At 52.6% G+C, this 24,115-nt stretch overlaps 1 protein-coding gene across 3 annotated transcripts in view; it reads right to left on the reverse strand.

The window, feature by feature from the left end:
• NRG2 (neuregulin 2) overlaps window positions 1–22,369 on the reverse strand; it is a 125,856-nt gene extending 103,487 nt beyond the window's left edge. For 2 of the 3 annotated variants that reach the window (XM_015876268.2, XM_015876267.2), the window contains exon 1: window positions 21,899–22,369. In XM_015876268.2, coding sequence (XP_015731754.1) covers window positions 21,899–22,328 — 430 coding nt within the window. In that variant the 5' untranslated portion in view covers window positions 22,329–22,369. The remainder of the gene's footprint in view (window positions 1–21,898) is intronic. The other variant, XM_015876269.2, reaches the window with a different exon arrangement.
• Between the last annotated feature and the right edge of the window lie 1,746 nt (window positions 22,370–24,115).

Raw genomic sequence — 24,115 nt, forward strand, 5'->3', positions numbered from 1 at the left:
CTAAAGGGAAGAAAATGCTGCTTTCTGAAATGCAACTCACTGTCAGCTCTGAGCTTCAGTATGCAGCTTGCATGGGAGGCTGAAATACGGAACAAAAAAGAGCAATAACATATCTGCCAGCTTGTTCAAGAAACAGGCCTTGAGCAAGCTCCCTTGCTGCAGAGGGAGAGGCAGGAGAAACAGAAAGGAACCAGTACAGCTGAATTACATGGAATTAGTGGAGTTCAGAAAGAGGGACCGACATCAGGTTAGATTACAACAGGCTAGAGCTCTAATATCCACCTCACAAGCACAAAGGGACGAAGCTGAAAAGCCAAGACGCTCAGATTTGGAGGAACAGTCAGGTCACGAAGTTGTTCTAAGCCTATCAGTTATGAACAAGAGAGGTGGCATGTTCACTGCTCACAGCTCCATAGCTCCAATGCACCGTTGCTCCAATGCACATCCTGAAGGTCACAAAGACCAGAGCAAGAAAAAAAGCAGTAGCTGATGAAATACAGCTACTACAAGAGGATGAGATTTAACCCTCAGCTAAGGCAAGAGAAGCATAAAGAGTTCTTTAGTATGTGAAAGTTCTCCAATGAGATGTGCCTGATCAGCAAGCCAATTTCTGGGTTTTGGGTTCCAGAAGAAGCCAAACAGCCTTCAGTTCAAGATTCAAACCAATCTTAAGAACTTGGAAGATACAGTCAGAAAACAAATAAGAAACAACCGAGCCAATGTGAACACAACATACCAGATCGCAGCAGTGCAATCAGCATCACATGCTGGGAAGTGGCACAGAAGGACTGAGGAGGTGTGGCAGAACAGAGCTTGCTCATGAGCCCATGTCAACTTATGAGGGAATAGGGACCTCACAATGGAACATCAGAATCACAGAATCATTGAGATTGGAAGGGACCTCTTGGTATCACCTGCTCTAAATCCCCTGCTCAAAGCACAGCCAACTACAACCAGTGGCCCAGGACCATGGCTGTTGTCTTTTCGCCATCTCCAAGGATGGAATCTTCACAACCTGTCTGGGCGATCTCTGCCAGTGCTTGATCGCTCTCACAGTCCAGAAGTGCTTCCTGACATTCAGAGGGAACGATGTTTCAGTTTGAGCCCATCACCTCTTGCCCTGTTACAAGGCACTGCTGAGAACTGCTGTTCCACTCTCCTTCATTCACCTGCCATCAGGTATTTATACATACAGATAAAATCCACCCGTGTCATATGGATATTTAGCTCTCCAAGACAGTAGATCTCTGATCAACCAATTGTGGCATTTGCCTGTGTTCAATGTAAGCAGAGCAGATGGAAAAACCACAAAGGAAGGAGCAGTAGCTGAGTCTCCTCTCTTACCCTATTCACCCATTTAAAGCCTTGCTGCACAACATGATATGTTTCAACACCTGCGGTGATAAATAGTAGCACAACCCAGGAACAAACACTTGGTCATGTTTATCCTCAAGTGTTCCTTGGTCGCACTGCAGCCCACAATAGCATTCGTTAACAAGTGTTAGAGCATAGTTACAAATTGCAGCAAACACAAATGCTCCGTCAGTGTTATTGCATATTTCATTAATGATGATCCTTCACATTTCAGCAACAGCCATTCAAGGATCTGAAAACATTTATATGACTCTGTGAGCCAAGTGTCATGCTCCATGTGTGAGCCAGATGTTCACAACATCATTTTACAAATGAGGGAACGAAGTTCACAGGACTGACTCCAGACCCCTTTCCTCCCACTGAGCAATCTACTGCCCACCAACTAGTCATGGGGGAATTATCCAATTCATGACAAGGCAGGATACCATTATGGTCTTTTTGTTTCCTTGCATTGTCTCTATTCCCCTGTTCCCCATCTTGTGTTTAGATTCTAGGCCTGGAGGGGTACCTCCAAATGTGCCCACTGCAGCACAGCAAAGCACAGAGATGCAACTTAGCATTACTCAGTGCGTTAGTGTAAGCAGAAGGGGCACCAGAAGCTGGCTAACTGTGTTCTTCAAGATCTCCAGCAGATCTCTGCATCTGTGAAGTCACACACACTCCTTGCAGAGCAAACCTGGATCACTTGCAGGAGCAGCAGAGCCAACTGAGTTCACCATCTTTCTCACTGCATCCTCTTTCCCCAGAGCACTTGGAGCCTGCACTTGTCAGGGCCCTGGCTCCTTTCAAAACCTTGCACTTTCAAGACCCAAAAGAGGAGGCAAGAAAGCAATCCTCACTTAGCAAGCTGACCGTAGGAATGTTCACCTCCCCCCCACCCCCAAGTCCTGACTGAGCTGGATGAGAGGCCTCCTTTCACCCAGACAAACACCTGTGCTGCTGAAGCTGAAGTGAATGCAGCATTTCTCCCGAACCCCTCCTGCCAAACCACTCTCCCAGCTGTGCCACCGCATCATGTTGCTTTTCACAAGACCAGAGAAAAACCACACGCTGCTCCCTCTAGTGACAGCCTGAGTGCAGTCAGACAGACTGCCCTCCCTCACAGCTCTGATGCAACACTTGGTTTCGGGCTTAACAGACAGCATTTTCACACAGGACCCAATGAAATTAACTCGCCTCCATTTGCAGGCTTTCTCTCACACCTTTGGCCAACCTGGACCTACCTGAGCTGCTCTGTCAGTCTGCTGCTCTGCAAGGACAGGTCTCATCCAGCTCAAGAGCTGCTAACAGGATTTGTGGAGCTTTACCAGTCCTCAGTTCAAATCTGGTCTGAGCTGAGAGTGACCTCAGGGTAAAAGCACCCGGCAGCCTTGGTCACCTGAGCAGGGTCATCACAGGTCCACTCTGCAATTGGCACTAACTGACCAAATAAAAGCAACTACGGGAACCAAAAGCAGCTACACAACAGAACAGCTGCAGCTCAGATGGGTATTGCAGCTCCCACAGTCATTCCAAGGACAGCAGAAGGTTGTTCCTCCCAGGTCTAGCTAGAACCAAAAGTGAATATTACAGCTTTGTGGCTAAAAGCAAACTGCGCTGGGCAAAGAAAACAAAAGAGACTGAAGCTAACATAACCATTGCCTTTCTGCTTATTCTAGACCATAAACTAGCACAAATGGAGACCCAAGGCTGCAGCTCAGCAGACCCATGTACACTGAGAACCACCTCACTTCTGCCCCGACTGATACAGACAGCATAACAGCTCTGCACAAGTCCTATTTGTTTTCCATACCTGCACCTTGCCTTTCCAGTGTCCAACCAGTGTCTCGGGGTCTGCATTCTCTGCCTTAGTGACCTGTTTGCCATGTAGAGGAAAGTCAGTTGCACGCTTTGTGTGACTGCTTGCAGGACAAAACCTGAGACATGGGTAAGCTAAGTACCAGCATGTGCACCAGCCAGTGCTGAAATGGGCTGACAGAATTTGTTTCTCCCTACATGGCTACGCTCCTGAGCTAGGGGACAGTGGTACTGCTGTCCAAGCAGGACACGTGACAGCAACTCCAGACAGACAGGGCTATTGTGCGATGTGCTGGCTCCCAGATGATGCCCTGCCTGCTGGCAGGATGCATGTGATGAGCTGACACCCTGAAGCACACTTGCAATGTGCTGACTCACACTGGGCTAGAGCCCCATAGAAAGCACAAAGCCTCAGCAAGACACAAGACTCACTGACTCCCAGCAGTGACACTCTTCTCTCAGTGGGACACACACACCAACATGCAGCAGGACAAGAGCAACGTGGAACTCCCAGCAGGGCAGGACCAGTGTGCAAGGCAGCAACTACAAGCGCAGTATGGGCAACACAATCCTGCTTCCAGCAGGGCAAAGCTCACGTGTGACGTACCAGAACATGAGTAGTGCACCAAGTGCAGTGACAGTGGGACAACACAACACAGCGACTCCTGGCAGAACCTATGCAGTGCACTCATTCCCATCCAGACACCAACAGCACACAGCCTCCCAGTGAGACCCACGCAGTGCAATGACTCCAAGCAGGGTTGGGGTCTGCCCTGATAGATTCCTGATGCACCCCCATGGAACACAAGACAGAGGACAGGTGTGACACCAGGTTCCAGTGGACAGGGCTGGCGTGCACCACGCAGCCCTCCCTGTGCAGTGCTCATCACCGTCCATCAGACAGCGCTGGCAGAGGCAGGACGCAGGGGCAGGTCAAGCTGCGTGGCTGGGGGACCGGGACAGCATCGCAGAGCTCCCACTGCCACCTAGCGGGGGAAGGGGACGCTCGGGGGTCACCCATCCCGGCACTGAGCGCTGCTGGGAGCAGCAGACGCCCCCTGCCAGGCCGACCTCCATCGCCCTGCACCTGTGGCACGCAGAAAACATTCCAGCCGCTGTAATGAGATAATGTCGCAAGAAAGAACCCAAGTTATTACATCTTTGGAGGCGCGCTGCTCGATGCTACCCACGAACTATCATCTGTCTATATTAACATATACAGTCACACACAAACAAGAATGTAGCACAAACACGAGAGGCAAAGAAAACACTGGCACAGCAAGCAGCTTGTTTGGCAGCTTCAGTTTTATTTTATAGGATCTCTGCCCAGAAAACAAGATCAGAGGTTCTGAGAGGTAGAAGTAGCAGCTGTGGCTATAAAGGTGCAGTACAGAGCTGTGTGAAGGTTTATACATGAGGAGGCTCAAAATAAGTAACAAACACAATTTAAGCTCTGCTTGGGGAGGGTGGGATTTGCAATTCTGGTACAAGTGAATGCAATCCTTCCTTCCATCTCTCCACTCATCAGGCGACAGTCAATCTCTTAAGCTGCATCTCCATTCATCTACAGCTGTTTAATCACTTGGTATTTTCTTCCATTCCATCTGCATTGTCAGTCTCTTCTTTCCTCACATGTCCTGAAAACAGTCCCTGGGATATTGAAGAGAAAACCATGACACCTTGTGGAACAGATGGAGGCTTCTCCAGATAAAGGCATCCTCATGAACAGCAGAGTGTCACCCAGCAGCTCTGCCCAACATCGCACAGCCCAGGCAGTTACAACAAACTAAATGAAGCCTAAGAAAATCGTACAGATTGTCAGTAGATGCCCCAAGTTTATCTGCTGATCAAATGCAGCCCCTCTTAACTCAGAGGATCAGCTACCAGATTTCTGTTGGCCTTAATCATGATTAAGCTGAGCATCTCTCCAGGGAGTTTTCCCAGAGAACTCAAATCCCTGCAAAAAATTAAATCAGCTGCAAGATGCTCCATTATCCTCACGACCCAACCTGAGACCGAGGCAATGGGTGGGACTAGGAAAACAAGCTCATCACACTGATGAACTCGGCTAGGCTGGATTCCAAAGAGAACTGCAGTAATATATGCAATAAGTATAGAAAGGGGAGATAGGAGATGTAATCTAAAAAGACGACCACCGAGCTCAACACAACAGGAGGGAAAGCACAAACAAAAAGTCTTGCCTACCAGTAAAAAGGCCCTTGGTACAATGCAGGGCTTGAGTGAGCACATGGGCTGAGCATCTCTCTTCAGCCAGAGCCCAGCATTAAGCCAGGACAGAAGATGAACAGCTGAGGTGTGTCCAGAAAGGCCACAGTCACCCAACCCCTGTGTACCTACAGCAAATAGCCTCCAGGATCCCAATGAAACACCAGCTGGTCCCCAAGCACTGAAACTGGAGGCTGTCCTCTTCCCATGAACTCACCTCCTCAGCTCTCACAAGTGCCAGCTGCTAACCTGCTGCCTATGGCAAAAGCAGAATTAATTTTAGATTGGAGAAGTCAAGCAGGCTGTGGTGATCCAAGAACTGCCCTTTCTTCCTGGAGCAGCAAAGCCTGAAAGAAAGGATAAAGATGGGGCCAAACATCAGTCTCAAGGCTGAACTTCCCCAGCCACTTAGAATCAAATCATTGTTTTAGGAACACTTACATGAGAGGAAAGAATGGCTTGGGAACTGCTCAGGAGAGCCTTGGCAAGGTCGCCTTCAGGTCACCAAGCACACACAAGGCAGCAGAAGCAGCTTCATATTCTTGGCTGTCAGATTTTGGTGGCAAAACTGAAAAATGTTGTAGAAGACATTTTCATTTTGCAAATGTTTCCAGGCTGTTGGGACACGCCAGTGACGATGAGCTGCAGAGAGGGAAGGCAGCAAGGAAAGCTGGGCCTGGGGCACAGGAAGGTGGCCAGGACATGATCAAAAAGAAAAGAGGAGGTTAAGAGAGACATGAACAGAGCAGGGGGACACCAGTACTAGGAAAGGGGAGAAGAAGACTCGAGATAGATGTTACTGGGAGGAGAGGATTATCAGCTCCTAGAAGAGGCCACAGAGAGAAAGACCCATCAGATTGTGAACAGTTCAAATAGGATCGCAGCAATCAAGTCCTTGGTGGTGCATGGCCTTTCCCCAAGGCAGAAAGAATAATAGGAAATATATGAGGCCATTTGGCAACTGGTGTTGCATACTCAGGCCAGCCCTACTTGCCTCAGTGAAAAGCCCCAAGCACTGACCTAACCTTGCTTCAGTGTGGCAGCTGATAGCTGCAAAGGAAAGGCTTCCTCAGAAGGACACTCATCACCAGATGATGGTGGGTGTAGATGCGGTACTTAAGGACACAGTTTAAGTGGGCAATATTGATGGTATGTGGACAGTTGGACTAGATATCTGAGAGAGACTTTTATGTGGAATGAAACAGGTTGCCCAAACACGACCCAGGAGGAGAGGGAGCTTCCTTCCCAGCAGACAGTAGCTTTTCTTCCTCTTGGGTAACTAGGTTGGTCTAAATCCCAGGCCCTACATCAAAACAAGTTTCAGGTCTCAAACTGAACCTCTCCATGGAAACTGAGCCCTACTTGCCCAAGCGGTCCAGGGCAATGCTCATCAGGGAGGCAAGAGCCATAACTGGGATGTCCAGGAAGGAAGGCTTGAACACGTATCTCTGGAGGGTACCGGGGCACTGCTGCATTCCCTGTGAGCTCCCTCTGTGTGCTCATCCCCAAACACCGGGAACTTTGTTACGTAGCATGGAAGTCAGAGACAGCACACAGGAAGGAAAAAAAAAGCCCTTGGTAGAAGATGCTTCAGATCTGATCCCAACTGCTGAAGGCACATCCCTGTGCTGCAGATCATAACTGCCCTACAAAGCATAACTGTGCTGATCAAGAGGGTCCAATTCATTGAGACTCCAGCCTTCCAACAGGGAGCAAGAAATCCCTACATAACATGTCCATGAAGGATGGCAGGGTCTCTCAGAAAGCTTTTCAGGTAGAAGATGCACGTGAATATCTCCAAGTTCAATGTTCTAACCAACATGCTGAAATTAAGGAGTGCACAAGGCAGAGCCATCCCACATTTCACCCTGCAGCACTGGGGACCTGCAGACAAAGCAGCAGCACCTGAGGCTGATGTCCTTCAGATCACATCTCCAAAGGATTCCAGCAGACAACTCTCAATTTATGCCTTCTACAGAGTGATCACCAGGCAAAATGGATCGATGCTGTAATTTACATTACCTCCATACCTCTCCGCTCTGCAAACTGGAGAAGCACTAATGTTTGACTGTGTCTCAGCACAAACATAGCTGACCGTATTTTATTCCTATATGTCGAATGCTGAGGACCCACTACCAAGGCAGGCCCCAGCTCACTGCTTTCTGAGAACGAAGGGGAAAGGAAAATAAACAGTTCAGCTTGATCTGTATTCTTCTGAGCATCAGTCACTGCCTATAATTAACTGGATCTCTAAAATACACAAGAAACTAAGAAAAATAACAGCCACAAGCTAAGATGACTGCACTGATTCCAGAAAGCTTTTATCTCTTTGAAATAAATAAATAACCCTAATATAACTACTTACAGCACTTCTTTATCAGCTGTCTGTGCATTAAACTCCCTTTCCAGACTGTGATACAGCTCTCAGTAAACATGCTGATGGAAAACCACTGCCACAAAAACCCCTTCCAAGGGCCTTCCACAGCATCTCGTCTTCTACAACAAAGCTTTCCTGCAAGCCTCACCATCCCCATGTGCAGTCCATCAGTATTTTGGCCCATCTCTCACCACAGAAAGCACAAGAACCTCATTTTTAAGGTCAGACAAGATGTCAAAAGCTGAGAGGATATTCCCAAATCCATCACACGCTTTGGTGCTGAAAAGAAACCCAGAGTGTCCAAATTCACCTTTCTCAGATTCACTGCAGACTCACGTTTTAACCGATGTGATGCTGGTCATCTCCAGATATCTACCCACAGAGTCAGAATCCAGTGATTTCATGTGCTACCAGCCTCTGACTGCAGGAAAATGCACACAATTAACAGGCTATTTCTGCACTAACGATCAGCCCTTTCAGAGAAGGAAGCTGGCTGTTTCATATCGGGCAGCCCATATTGCCACCACTTAATCAGGCTGAGATTTAAGGAAGCCTGCTGTGAGATGACACAGATTGCTTCCTCCCTCGGGATCCAGCAAGCAGCACGGTCAGTGTGCGACTGGCTACTTCCACAAAGTGAGCCCTGCTATGCCCAGCAGCTGGGTCTGGCTTCCTCCTCCACTGGCACTCAGTCCCTGCAGACCCAGGCTGGCATCGAGGTGTTCCATGTGTTCAGACATCCCACATGCTGACCCCTCTCTCTGTCCCTCAGGACAATGGCAAAGGAAAAGCCAGCTATGACACAGGGAATGTGTTCATGCAACTGTTTCGCCTCCCATGTCAGCCCAGTAGACAGAGCTCGTCTAGGTGTGGATGAAACCATCTGCTCAGTGTCTGTCAGCAGGAAGGCTACTGCTCCCTGCTGCCTGCATCCAGGCAGTTCCCAGATGGGCTGTGGCAGAGCTGGAGCAGGGCAGCTCAGTCAGAGGACTGCCAGCAGGAAGGGGAAAGGAGGATGGAGCCCATTCCCCAGGACAGCACTGAAACTGGGCACCAGGATCAGACCAAGCAGTTTCAGACAGCTGGGACCTTCCGACCCCACTCCTCCCAGAGCTCTGTTAAAGAACAAGCTGGTGTTGAGATGTGGAAACGAGGCATGCAGAACCCCCAGTCACACCTATCTCCAGACCACATCCCATCTTAGAGGGAGAGAGGGCATTTCAGGCTTCACCCTCATTAGCCATATCACCCCACACAACTCAGGGCACTGCCAGACTGCCTGGTAGTTTGTGCCCTTGGGCCCCAATCCCAAAGCTCAACTCACACCTGGGAAACACTTTGCCCAGGTCAGAACTGCTGTTAGTTCATGTCCCAAAGTCTCTGCCAGCAGGCCAGATCCTCAGGTTACACAAATGGCTTTGCACAAACACTACAACTATGGCAATTAATGAGAATGTTTACACCAGCCTCCCCTGCCCTGTGTCAACTCCAGCATATACCACTGCACTGCATGCCAAAACGCTGCAGCTTGTTCCAGGCAAATGAATAGAAACTTTAGCTACAGCTGTCCAGTCACCCTTCCACATCTGTTTCACAGATTAATTGTCCCCTTGCACGAGAGTTTACAGAGGAATATTTCGTCTGCAGGGAGATGTTGAATGACATGCAGAACCTCCCAGCAGCTCTCACACAATTGATTCCAGAGAAGTGTAGCACATCTGCTTAGATGTGCTGACTTTCCTGGCCCCTCCAGACATGTCCTCATCCCAGGGCACAGCTCATCACTTCTCCCACTCAGTCTGAATCCTCCAAGATCTCTTGCAATTCCCAGCACTTTTGTTCATGTAAGAAGATACAGCCAGCTTTAAGCAGGGTTCCTCATCTCCTTGCAGCTTAAAGCATGCAAGTGAAAGTGGGGATCAGGAGGGCTTCAGTGCTGGTCTGCAAATTGTTAAATGGAAGCAGTGGCACTGTGGCAGAGCCTTCACAAGCCTCCAGGCCTGCATCCAGACCCACCGCTGTTAGAACGTATTTGAGCACTGGCTAGACACTCATCAGCATCCCTGCATGACCTGTCTCCTCAGCCTGGCAATCAAGACACATAAAATCACTTTGTACAGCAGGTGCACAAGGAACCAAATGGAAGTTGCACCAAGCCTTTGACAATGCTGCACTGCAAGACATGCCTCTCACTGAGTCCCCTGCTCCCAGAACACAAGTCCATGGGATATTCCTGGGAGCCACACATGGAGCAGAAAACAATTTCAGAGTGAAAGTTTCAGCTTTCCCTAAAGCCACTGCTCATGATTATTAAAAATATGTTTGTGGTGTGCACGTGGGTGGCTACACAGGCAGAACACAGAGAGCTCCTTTCCCCATTTCTGAATATCCCGATTTCCCCATATCAACTGTGCTATTAGAAACAGCTGTAAGGGAATGCATTATTTCTAGACATGATTTTAACCTGAGAACTCCTGTCAACACAAAGTGGTGCTGTGTTACAGCTAAGCACCTCCCCACAGGTAGATTACTCCACACTTTGGAAAAGTGAGCTGCAGCTGACGTGAACCATGTCAGAAGAGCATCATGGTTGCCATTAATGACAGATGCTGCCTATTAAATCACAGGTGACACTAATCACTTAATGTGTCCTTAATTAGGACCTGAGAAAGTTTCAGGCATAGAAAAAAAACCATGTGGCTGAACTTGAGTCACCAGCCTTCATCCTCTTTACCTTGATTTCCCCTTCACAGTTTCCAAGCATCTGGGGAGAAGCCATGCCAGGCTCACACCAACAGCAGCACAGAGCCTCGTGGTTTCCTCCCCACGCCTGAGCTGCTGCCAGGTCTCTCCTGTCCCACTTTACTGGGACTGAATGTGGCTACGCAGGAGCAAGAGCCTCAGAGACTCTGGGACTAATGCAGTTTTCTAGGACAGCATGTTCCAGTTGTGAGCTCCAACAAGCATTGCTGAATGCAATGGAGAGCCAGCTCCTGCCCAGGGGCAGCCTGTAACACCAAAGTCAGCGATAGCCCAGGCTCTGTCCTGCACTCCCTCTGCAGAGCCTGCTGGCAGGACACAGGCCCTCCCAGGGACACCCTCCTTCCTCCAGAGCCTAAGGAATGGAAAATCTCTGCAGGCATCACCATGCAGAACTGATCACATGAAAACCTTCCCACTTGCCTGGAGCTACTATGGCTGCAGGCTCCTGCAGGCCACAGAGGGTGGAATGGATCTGCAGTGGCCTCAGCCTTCATGAACCTCACCCAGACAGCCTTGTGCTAGGATACAGCTCTCCCATTTTGGAGATAGTTCAGATGGACCTTGCCCAGCACCCAGCTTCTTCTGTGAAGGGATTAGAAGATAGGCATGGGTGGAGAAGAGTTCCTTCTGAGACACCATCCACCACTCCTGCCTTCCTGAAGAATATACCTGCATTTGGGATCCCTTCTTTGCTGGGTTATGAGCACCACCAGACAGTAAACAGTGGTCACTACAGAAACATTCCCCTAAGGCTCAACCTGAACATCAGTCCTCCCGCCAGCTCACTCCAAGACCTGATCTAGTAAATGTGGTAGTTTGGTGGCCCTGCCAGGCAAGGGGGTTGGAGCTTCATGATCCTTGAGGTCCCTTCCAACCCAGGTCATTCTGTGGTTCTGACCAGCTAACTCATTGGCTGACCCTCCTCTACCATCATTTGGGGACTCGTGTTGTTTCCCCACCACATCTCCATCTTCTCCTCTGCAGTCCTCTGGCTACTACAGCTTCACATGTGTTGTGACTGTGTTCTTCCTCCTGTCTTGTGACCTCCTCCCAAGGATGCTATCTGAAAAGCTGCAGGATGCAGAGCAGAAACCCTCCCAGCACTAAGTGCACAGCACAGGACCAGGCAAAACTCCAGCAAGAACCTTACTGAGTTTTCTCTGCTGCTGCCTCTGGGGACAGCAGCAATTGGATGTTTTCCACCTGACAGTAGATTCCTAGCCCTTCCAATTCTTATCTCTTATTGTACACAAGGAAAACTATGCTAATGCTAGAGCTCAGCAGCTGGGACATGAGACATGCACCCCACTGCTTCTGACAGCTAGAAGCCTGGCTATGGATTACACAGCTCAGGTAAGGCCCTCTCGTACAGCCCAGCTGCATCCCCAAACCCCACCTGCCAGCACCACCAGGCCCTATGATTTCTGAGTGGGCAAGTCCTGCCAGACACCATGGGTAGTTCACAAACAGCTCACTGACAGCCTGGGTGCAGAGTGGAAGGTGAAAGCAGACTCTTTGCAGCAGTCTGAGGGCAGCTGGAGGAGCTGTCAGCACCCCTCCCACCTGCCAGATCCCAGGCTCTTCTGGAGAAGCCTGTCTGTGTTTTGCCAGGCATTGCTGCATCCTGGCATCCTTGAGGCTGTGAGATGAAACTGCTCTAGCAGCCTACCCCAGGTCCAGCAGGATGTTCCCCATAACCATTAGCAACTAGAGCCAACACCAGTGTCATTCATCAGCCTGCACCTCTCATCCCAGTAAGTCAAGAGGAACAGACAATGTCTTTTCCACTTAAAGTTCACAGCATGGTAGATCAGAGCCTGGTTGTTGTGCACATGGCTTCAGCATGCTCGGCTAACACCGAGGAGCCAGATGACCAGCCAGGAGGGATGATGTTGCACAACAAAGTCTTGTGACAACAGACTGGACATCTGAGTCTGGACATCCCCAGGCTGGAGGCCAGAATAAGCCCAAGCTATGCAGAAAGCTTCAGATTTGGTGATGGGCACACAAAGCTCAAATCCTTGGTTAGAGCCAGGAGCATTCAACTACACCAAAAGGGTCACCAGTGATAGCTGGAGGATGGCACCCACATCTCAGCTTCCCTACAATGTTTTAAGGATGTTAAGTCTTGTCCACAGGCTGTAGCAGAGACCTTGCTATATACTGTTGTGCATTAGGGATGCTCACTGACAGTGCTGGTCAAGGCTTCCAAATCCCTAAAGAGCTCCAGAATGAGCCTTCCATCCCCCCTCAAGAGCTCAGAAAAACAAAGCAACATTATTGACCAGAAAACCTAAAAATAAAAATTAAAAGAATAAAACCTTACTCTGCCAGAATTTCTGATTGTGACTGCAGAGGAGAGAAGGAAGGAAGGTCTGATAGAAATCAACAGCAAGGAAGAAATGATCTCAGGCTCTCCACTTTATGAGGACAGTGCTGCATCATCAGTCCTGACTGTGACTATGAGGCCTGAACCTCCCCAGAAAGATCCATCTGAGACCTAAATGACTAAAATCCTGCCTCCTGCCTGCAAGGGGTTTATGTGCTGAGTGAAGAGAGGCTGATTTTGTGCAAAAGGTGAGACAGGCCAGCAGGAGACACAGGGATGACCTGGCACTCTCCCACACCCCAGGACCTTCCCTTGTCCATAGGGTTTTGCAGCTCTGCCACCAGAATGCCTCCCATCTGGAGTGGCAGCCCCAGGCCCCCAAACTATCTTCATTCCTACTGCAGTACCCCTCAGAAAAGTCCCTTTCTTGGTGCTTCTCCCCAAGCAACAGAGCAAAGCTAAGCTCAGTGCTCCAAGATACTGTGCTTTCCATGGCTTGGCCTTTACAGCTGGGTCTCCCCAGCTCTCTTGCTGCTGGAAGGAAACAGACACACTAGTGAAGCCCCCAGACGCCCTCAGATATGGGGTGAAGGTTCCCCAGGATGGCCCAGGAAACATGCTGGGGTAACCTGCAGTGGGTCACTGAGAAAGAAGAGGCACTAACAGAGAACCTCAGACCAGCACAGTGCCAGAGAGAAGGGTGCTCTGCTGACCTAAAATGATGTTCCAGCTCCTTCCTTTTCTCACCATGACAGCATGGGACTCAGGAGCATTTGCTGTAACAAGTTCAGCTCTAGCAGTTCAAGTCAGAGCTCACCTAAGCTATCTGCCTAATTCTTCTGTAACGTGGCCTGACAACTTGTGGTAACTTTTAAGGACCTTGTGCCTGAGCATGTTGTTGCTCTCAGATCTCAGCAGTCACAACCACTCTGCTGACAATCAGCCCCGGCTCCCCGAAGTGTCTGTCATCTTATTAGCAGAGCCTCCACTTGGGATTTATTTTCCATCCGGAATTTAAGCTGAATTTATGTATTAACTAAAGACTATTAGTGCCAAAAATAAGTGGAATGCCACTTGCTCAGCAACACAGGCCTTACAAGAGACCACGTGGCACTGCCAGCACACCCAATTGCAACCCCAGAGATGCTTTTTATAGACACCCATGTCTGATGGAGTGCAGGCGATGCTTGGCTTGCTGCAAGCTTTGCAAGCATACAGTCCACCAATGGGGTGGGAGAATATCTCCCCTGCCCATGAGCAGGGGACACAGATCTCTCCTGTTCCTTGCTAGATGGATAAGGAGCCAGGTGGGACTTGTTCTAGGGAAAAGTATTAGTAGAGCTTCCCCATTTCCCTGCCATGAACACACATGTGCAGTTCCTGATATAGGGAACACACACTGCTGAACTTCTAAGTGCAATATCTCAATGTTAAGAGTCCTCCACTTCCCTCTGAAGAAGGCTGCTAGAGCAATAAAGGTCACCCAGCACTGTTCAGCTTTAGCTCATGGTGGCTTCTCTCTTTCTCCCACTCTCATTGTGCTTTCCTTTGCATGGGTCCACTTGCACTGAGCAGGCTCAGCTGTGAGGGGTGACCCTGCTGTGACTAAATGCTTCTCCAAAGACTCTGAGCAGCCTCCACTGGGAGGAAGGCAAAGCCCCAGAAGCAGCAGCAGGGCTCCTACCTGTCCTACCTGCCTCAGGGAAGGACAGGCAGAGCTTCAGGAGGAAGGGACAAGATCCACAGGGAATGAGAGGAAAGCAAGCAGTGAGCTTATCATTAGTGATGGAACCCTTGAGGACTCAGTTACATGGCTGCACAAGAGCCCATGTGTATGTCCTCATGCACCATTACGACAGCACTGTAGATAACTCATAAAGCTGAATGTGAGATGGGGAACACAGAGCCTGAGTCCAAGGTCAGAGCAGATGGGTGGCGCTCAGGCACAGCTCTTGTCTTCACTCTGGAGGCAGACCCAAGGCTGCTTGACTCCAGCATCGCTCTTTCATGGGGAAACCTCCACTGAATTCACCAGGAGCGAGATGAGAAAGAAATCAGAGTGCCAACCTCACCTACCTGCTAGGCCAAGGGTTTGTGGCACTCTTCCCACCCACTGTCTCCTGGGGATCCCTGGCACTGCAGAGCTGCCCTGAATCAGGCAGGAAATGAACAAGTGAGAGTGGTGAGAAATTCCCTGATGATGAGGTGACAGAAAGGGGCACTGAATTATGGAAGAGCTGATGGGACCCTCATGGAACCCACCTTACATAGCAGCACCCACAGCCACACAGGTGCCGGGGGCAAAGCAGAGTAGCAGCCCTCTCCCTTCAGCTGCTAGAGTGGCTCACAGCTACCACCATCCAGCCCTACCACAGCCATTCTTCAGGCTAGGAGGTTTCAGAGAGTCACTGTTTCCCAGCAGCACTCTCTCATCTGCCTGTCTGCCATCCTGAAGCCAGATACCACTTCATTGATCTCTGATCTCGGAGTTACCAGGCCCTCTCCTGGATGTTCTAACATCCAGGTCTGCTGAGAGCCTCAGGTCTCAGATCATCAGCCGGTTACAAAGCTCACCATGGAAAGGTATTTTCTCTCCTCCTTGCTCAGAGAACCATCTGGACCCTCACTCCTGCAGTGTCCATACCTCTATTCACAGCTACCAGTTTGATTACAAGAGCAGCATGTGCTTTCTTGGCAAATTCAGCTGTTTTCTCTACAGGTGTGTCAACACCACAGGCCAGATTTCTTCTGCATCCCTGCACCTGTGCTGTCCTGATGTGATGCTCTGAGCTCTGTGCTTTGCTCTGATGACACAGAGCAGAAGGCACTGCAGCCTACAGTGCTGGGAAGGAAGGAAAGGCCAAGGACTGCCTGAGACTCAAGGCAGGACGGCCCTGGATAAGCTGTCTCAGAACAGCCAGCAAGAGCCTCTTCTCTCACTGGAAAGGCTGCAGAAGTCAACTAGCACACAAAGCCATGCCTGTCTGTGTTTGGGCCTCCAGGAACATCTATTGACATGCAGCACCCCAGAGGACGGGGAAAATAGGCCCAGATGTCCACGTGCAGGGTCAGCTCAAGACACATACACGCAATGACACAAGGCATTCTGAATCATTTAGACTGCACAGCAGCTACAGATGTGCAGAATTCTGCAGGCATTAGGCAGGCCAGCCTCACCCAGGTGTCCTCCATCATAATGCACACCATGAAGCTTCTCAGCTCTGCAGCAGCTTGGGAAACCCTCACTCCACACCATCGCACATCATTAAGTTCCCCAAGGGCCCAGCACCTGCTGCCAGCACTACCATCTACTACAGCAAAGGGGAAAGGCGACCTGGATGCCAGGAGCCTGCAAGTCTCTACAAAATGGACTGACAGCAACTGTCTCCTCACATGTTGCAGCTTCAGGAACTGCTGCTTTCTGACTGAGATGCTCAGAGTTCAGTGGCCACCCAAGGCCCCCAGCACAGGCAGATGAACAGACTGCCCAAACAGCCATCAGTGCCAGGTACTGGGGTAAGGACACCTTCTGCTGGTGACCGGCACTAGTACATAAATCATCCAATATATGGCCAGGTTCTGTCCGCTCACTAGCAAAGGAAGCATGCAAAGCAGCATCCTGCCTGCCTGGCAAAGAATCATGGTGTGGAGATGCTAAGCAGCTCTCCTACAGCCAGTAGCACAGATGGGAAGTGAACCCAGATCTCCATGAGCAGCCCCACTGCTGCATGCAGAGAACAAAGACCCAAACTCAGCTCTGCCGTGTGCATCAGCAGAGCCATCCAGGCCCAGGAGCAAACCCACACAACATCTGGCTTTCTGTGCTGAAGTCTCAACACAGATCAAGGCAGTGCTGGGAAGGCAGAACACACATATGCTGGGCAGTGTTTCAGGAGGTCACACACTGGTCATAGTTGGGATTGCAGAGATACCTCAAAGTAATAATTGCCCACAGGTAGAACCTCAGGGCAGGAAAGACAAGAAAACAAAGAATCAGCCAGCAATGGCAAGACACGGCTGTCACCTCAACTGAACCCACCACACACAGAGGCAAGAGGCACCTGTTCAGTTGAACATCAGTGCCCTGGGTCTCCAAGGCAGCATCTCCCACCTCCCACCAGCCCCCTGAGTCTCTTCTTGTTCTCTTTTCCTTTCCCTAACACGAACTTTCCCCCTTCCCTAAATAGCTTCAGCACTATCTGCTGCAATGTTCATACAAAACTCTTCAAGTCTTCTGAGAACAGATACGATCTCAGCCCGCCCAACTACATTCTGGGTTTCCCTGTCTGGAGACTCACACACTTTCATTCAGCCTGTACCTCAGGTTCAGGTGAATCTCAGCTTTTTCCCCTTCAGACTGTCACTCCCTTCCCCAGAACAGAGCTGGACCACAAGGATGAGGTGACAGAAGTTTCCCCAACAGCTCTACAGCACTCAGCCCAGCACTGGAGGCCACAGCAGCCTGGTAGAGGAAGCACAGTCATTTGGCAGAAATAAAGCAGCACAGCAATTCCTCTCCCCTTTGATCTTTAACCCACCCTCGCCAGCTCAATATACCGTCCCCCAGGTTTCTAGCAATGGGCACATCCACATCCCCCAGACCTGAGAAGAAAGCACTGAGAGGCGCTGGCACCTGCTGGGTGCTGCACACACAGTCAGTAGGCGAGCAGATGCCTGGCTGCCAAAGTTGCCAGGGAGATGTGCTTCCTCCAGAGCTACACATGATCCCCGAGCTGCTGCTGAGGGCCGGGGTCCTCTGGGTCAGAGCAGGGCACAGCACACAGATCACGTTCCAAGGGAGCTGCCTTTGGGGCGTTTGGGTATGAAAGAGAGGTCAACAGCTTTGGAAAGAGTGAGCTTCCATGCCAGCACCCAAGCCCTGCTGGGCACAGTGCATTTTGCTTTACCCAGCCCAGACCCAGCGAGGAGCTCAGAACATGGCTCCCTCTGCCCAGCAGTGGAGTTTATTGCCTCTGTGCTCCCGGGCGTGCACCAGTTTCTGAACCAGATCCGAACCCAAGACAAGGTGTTGCCTGTGATTTAGGAAGGCCGTCATGCTTCAGGGCCCATATCTAAGGGCTATCTGCTGGGAGAGCTCAAAGGCACTGAGCAGCAGCAGCTGCCCAGGGCTGTGCATGGAGAAGCCCTCAATACAGAAAGCAGCACGACTGAGACCACGCAGGAGCACTATTAGTCTCCTGTTACTCACAGAGATCCTTGGGGAAATGCTTTATTTAGTCAAGTGGTTCTGAAAGGCACTGAGACATCCAGCTGGGCTTTGCTGCATGTGTAGCACGTGCCTGGGAGGTGAGCACTCGGTTCTTTCGGGCATGGCTGAGCCTGTAGCAATGCTTTAACCTCAGATGGGACATGAGGAGCTGCACTGCCCTGAAGACCTGCCATCCCAGCTCCATGCACATACAAAATCCCCTGAGCCAGTGAACCAGGAGCAGAGAGCGAGCAGAAGAGTGCAAGGGGGGAAAGCCTTCTGCAGCTCAGTGATTGCTCCCCATCTGCAGGAGCTCAAGGCAAGGAGGAAACAAGTTTCTGCTCCTCTATGAACGTAAGGAAGTGTGATTTTCTGGAGGTGGTGAGAAGCAGTTTCAGACAGTTCTAATTAGCAGGGCAGCATGTGAGAAAATTCAACTTTCTTGCTCCCTACTCCACAGCTGTCCTGGGATAAAGGCAGAGCCCCACTGCAGCCCGTGTCCCTCCCATGCACCTGCCTGTCTGCAACACGTGGGATGAGCTGCAGGAGAGCAGAGGGGTGTTTTTGCATGAGCTGCTTGCCGAAAATTTGCCAGTGCTATTTCAGGCAGCAACACCTACACCATAATCCAGAGGGCTGTATTTTCCTGTGGGCACTTAAAATCGGTCCTCCCTCCTCTCCTCACAGCCCAGCTCCAAGAGTCAGCATATTCCCTGCCAGCAGCACAAGGTCCCCAAGTGCAGTGCTGCAACCCCAGCACTGTCCTGCCTCACAAGGAAGCGCTCAGGGCCTCACCTCGCACACAGTACCTGCTGCTGCAACAACAGGTCCTGTGCCTGCAAATCCTCCCAGGGATCTGCCCCCACCAGATTACTCTCTCAGCCTAAGCCACCTAATCCTACAGCGCATTGTGCACTCCTCCTGGAACTCTGCAGTGTTTCAGTGAGGTGCTTCAGAAGAGGTACAAGTACTAAATCTACTTTGCAGCTTGCTGCATATGGAGTCAGGGAGGCATCTGTTCTCCTATGAAACCAGAAATCACAGACCAAAGATATTACATCCCCACTAGTATGGGCCTCTCCTATGTGCAGGATGTTTCCTTTGCACAGGAAGCAGAAGTTCATGTCCAGGGGAAGGCAGATGGTGGCACAAGAGACCCTTGAGGACCAGGAGGGTGAGGACGATAACCCCCCTTGCAACGTGGTCCCAGCAGGGATGTTGTGCTACATGGCCATGCACTGGGAGGAAGCGCTGTGCCTTGCAGCTACATCTTCCTCCTTGATCTGTGCATGTAGGCGCGGAGGAAATAAGAGACCATCCAAAATTAAGGAGCTAAAAGACGTGAAGAAAAGAGACAGGAGGAGAAGCAATAACAGGAGTCATTATATAACAGCATGAAAAACACAATAACGCTGCCAGTGCAGGAGAGGTTTTAAGATGCCCATGTGGGTGGTGAGACCCAAGCTGTTCCCCGTGTGCCAGGGAGCACAAACATTCCTTCATCCATGGCTCTGCAGAGGGGCAGAGGCTGCAGACCTCTGCATTTTGCCGGCAGGGAAGCTTCACCCTCCAGAGTGCCCAGCACTGGGCCCAGGAGGGAGAGTTTCCCTCCCCAGATCTCAGCACAGTGTGGGCAGTACGACACCATCCAGCCAAGACCCCCCCAAGTGCCTCCCAAAACTTGGCACAGATGCTCCCTCTCCACCTCCTGCACCCCGTGCAGTGCTCCCCTCTCCTTCAGACTTCCTTATTGTCCTACAGGGCTTCACCTGCTCCCACAATGTGCTGTGCAGGCAAGAGCCTGGCCCTGGGAGAGAGCCACGATGCTCTGACTGCAGGCCTGACCCTGCGGCACACGCGGAGCATCAGCAGGCAGGAAAGCAGAGGACACACAGCATCCCAGTCCATGAGAAGGGAATGAATCACTGAAAACAGAGCCAGGCACGGAGCCAGGAAGGGGAGATGACAGCCCTGCAAGGCCTCCATCCTTCAAAGTGGGGGTTCGTGGTCAGAGCCACATGGCCCAGCACACCCTCTGCTCCACGGTGCTCCCAAAGCCCAGAGTCCCTCTGAGGTCCCTGTGCCGGGACAGGGCTCCGTCTGCCAGCCCTGGAGCTGTCCACCATCCCCACCTGCAGAGAGGATGGGAAACAGCCCCGTGCCTCTTTGGATCCCTGCCCCACTGGAACCCAAGGAGCAAGAAAGCAGACCGTGGCCTGGTTTCTCAGTCCGTGCACCTTCCATCAACTTAGATCCCACAAATCAGAAGATCCTGCCAGGAATGTCACCTTCAGAACCTGCCTCCCGGTGCCCCGGCTGAACCTTCATGCTGCAGGAACCACAAGTTCAGTGTGCTGAGGCTTCCATCTCATCCCCATCACTTAACAAACCACAGCTCTGACAGTTCCCAACCACCAGCTTTTTTATTTATTTTCCTTTTGCATCTGCCATACAGCTCCACTGAGGCAGCACTGCTGACAACCCGCCGCATCCCTCAGCCCGTCGGAAACACAAAAACAAAGCATCAGCTCCGGGAGGGTGTCACGGGCAGAACGACATCCCCTCACTTGTTGTTACATCAGCCCACACGTTAGCGCTTTGGGCCTGATCCAGAAAGCAACGGAGCAGCCTCCATTCCTCTTAAAGTCACATCCCACTGCTCAGAGATGCACAAGTTTGCAACCCTTCCTCCTGAAAAAAAAACAACAAAAAAGCACCATAGCCCTTCTGCTGTGCTTTCACCTCACAAAGAAATCAGAATCTCAATACATTCCTCTCCTCTTGCATTTAACTCCTTATTTCACCAAATCCTCAGTATCCACCGTGGCCCACAGATGAGGTCGGTGCCTCCTGAATTAGCTTTCTGATATGCAGTGCCAGCCCATTATTCTCAGCAACATATTATGGTAGGCCAGGATGCACCTTCTTTGTGGTAACCAAAAAAGAGCCAGGTCCAGCCTTCAAAACACGGGGTCTGCAGTCAGCAATAGCCAAGTACTGCCCCGGGAACACCGATGTGAGAACACAACAACAACAACACCATGCGCATATGTTCATTATGTAGCTAAGCATAACTGGTGTGGCACATCGCCTCTAAGGAGGCAAAGGGCCAATTAACCTGATGAGCAAGCACAGCGTTCTGTCATTGAGCACAGAACCCGGGGACAGGCCCTCGCAGCCCTGCAAGCCACCAAGCGCCAGAGACCGGGGTTTGCAGCAGGCGGCACGGCGTGCCTCGGGAGCTGCAGGTAACAGCCCTGCCCGGCTCTGTGACAAAGGATCCGAGCACCGGAGCCGAACGAAGGGCCGGCCCCGCGTTTCTGTAAGCTCAGATCCCAACCCTGGGAAAATGCAGTCATTGTCTGCGGCCGGTACCCCCACAACACATCGCAGCGCCGGAGGACGGCAGGGAAAGCCAGGCACAAAAGGAGGAACGCTCGCAGGCTCCTCTGTCGAAATCATTTCATAACGGCACTCGGGGAGGTGATGGAGGAGCGCTGCACGGCACCACAAAGCACGGAGCAGGTGCGTTAAAGACGCAAATGGAAACGCGCCGAACGAACAAAAGAAAAACGACTTCGCAAAACGAGACTCTCCTTCCGAAGGAGGCCAAACTTCCCAGTTCACCTGCGAAGGCGGCACCGCCGCAGGCCCGGCTCGGGGCTCGGCCCGGCTCCGCACGGTAACGCGGAGCGAACCGGCCCGAGCAGCGCAGCGGAGCCGCCTCCGCATCCCGGGGCCGGGCCCGGCGACGGCAGCGCGGCTCCCAGCCCGGGCGGGGCCCGTCCCACCGCCCGGCCCCGGCCCCGCCGCCCCCCCGTACCGCAGTCCGCGCAGAGGATCCGCGCCACGTCCCGCTTGAGGTTCTTGCCGCTGGTGTCGAGCGGGGCGAAGGCGGTGCGGAAGACGAGCGGCTCCTCGGTGGGCTCCAGGAAGAAGATGTAGCGGTGGTTGCGCTTCACTTTGAAGCAGGGCGCCTTGGAGCCCACGCTGATGAGCTGCTCCCGCTGCAGCCCGCCGCTGTTCAGGGGCCACAGGTCGAGCACCTTCACCAGGACCCCCCCGGCGGGGCCGGAGCCGCCGCGGCTGTCATTGCCGCCGCCTGCGGGGGGGGCCACGGACTGCACCTTGCCCTCCAGCACCACGGCCGCCGTGTACGCCTGATCCTGCACCGACTTGAGGCTGGGCGAGTAGCAGGCGAGCGAGACGCCGAAGAGCAGCATGGAGAAGCCGGGCGCCGGGTCGCGCCTCATGCCGCCGGCTGCCGCTCGCTCCCGCCGGCCCTGCGGCGGCGGCGGCCGGGCTGCGGGGCTGCGGCGCGGCGGGCGGGCGGGCGCGGCGGGGCGGAGCGGCGCGGCGCGGCGCGACCCTCCTCCCGGCACGGCGCCCCCAGGCCGGAGCGGAGCCGCAGCCGCCGCCGCGACCCCACCGAGCGCCCGCAGCCGCCGGCCGGGAGGATGAGGGGGAGGTGGCCGGCTCCGCTCCGAGCCAGGGAGGTGGGAGCCCGCGCGCGGATGCTGCAGAGGTAACCCCCCTTCTCCCCCCCCCCCCTTCCCGGGATGCTCACGGAGCCCCCCCCGCCCCTCGGGATGCGGCTTCCACCGGGATGCTCCGAATCCCCCCTTCCGCCCCGCGTGCGGCGGATCCTCAGCGCGGGAGGCCCCTTCCAGCCCTCCCCAACGCTCCCGCAGCCGGAACCCACCCCCACGGCGTGCTCCCGCTGCCGGCCTTCGCCCCCTTCTCCCTCTGGATGTGCTGACGCCTTCCCCCTCGCCCTCCCTCCCTGGGATGGGGATGCCCTTTGCGGTTCCCCCGCCCCAGCTGCTCCCGCAGTCCGCAGCCCCCCCGGGATGCTCTCACGGCCGCTGCCCGCTCGCCGGTCAGCACCGCGTGTCGGGGGCGCCGGACAGCGGGACCCCACCTCGATTCCCTGCCCTCGAGTGGGGAGATGCCGGAGAGTCCCCCGGGGATGCCCTCCGCCTGCAGAGGGGACCCCTGCTCTGTGGCCTTCCCGTGCTCCTGCAGGGTCGGGTGGTCCCCGGGGACGCTTCCCGATCAGACACGGAGCGAACCCCCTCCCGAGCCCCCGGACATTCGCAGCCACCCGGACCAGTGTCAACAAAGATGCGCTCATTTGGGGGCTGCTGCAGGTGGCACGGGCTGCCCTGATGCGCAAAGCCCTCTATGCCCGGTGCTTTCCAAGGTGGGACATTTGTGCCTGAGGTTCCCTGCACACCTGAAGAAAAAAGCATTAAAATACCGTCAAATGGAGTAAGGTAATAGCCGAGGAGACAAAGCCTCCTTTCATGCCCTGATCCCTGCTGTCTCTTTTTAATAAACAAGTGCTCTTCCCCTGCAGTGGTTTCCAGGAGTCAGTTTAATCTCCAAAAAGTGGCTTATTTGGGTTTATTTTCAAAGCTGATCCTAAGGAATCTGCGCTCCCAAAGCCTTGCTGCCCACCTCCTGCAATATGGAAGAGAACTGAGATAATTAATCAGCCGCAAAGGATTTCATATTTGTTGTCACACTGGATTCTGCACTGAGCGAGAGCCGCCATGGTGCCACCACGCTGGAGGTGGCTCAGAGGCAGCGTTCAGCCCTGTGCAAGGACACACAGCCATGCCCACATCACGATGGTGACCAAAGGAAAGGGACAGCCCTCACCCCAGCGGCTTCACCACCTCAGGGAAACCCCCAGAATGGCGAGGCAGGTCTCGGAGCCCACAGGGAGAGTGAGGGAGCAGATGACAGGATCAGGGTTTGCACTCAATACAATATAATGCAGCCAGAATCGTTAGGGAAAAAATGGAAAGGGAGTGGGGATGCTGCACTCAGGCACAGAGCACAGCAGGGCTCGGGGAGCATTCCTTGTGAACATTTTGGACACATGGACAGCACAAAGCTCAGGGCCGGGGAGGTACCACCCTGGGACATGGCCAGTGGGTGACTGTGCACAACTGGAGAACACAAGCAGAGGGAGAGAAGGGCAGAAGTGTTTCTCACGGCAGGGAGGACGGGAGGCTTCAGGAGGTCACCTGGC

Source organism: Coturnix japonica, chromosome 13 (genome assembly GCF_001577835.2).
Source record: "Coturnix japonica isolate 7356 chromosome 13, Coturnix japonica 2.1, whole genome shotgun sequence".
NCBI lineage: Eukaryota > Metazoa > Chordata > Aves > Galliformes > Phasianidae > Coturnix > Coturnix japonica.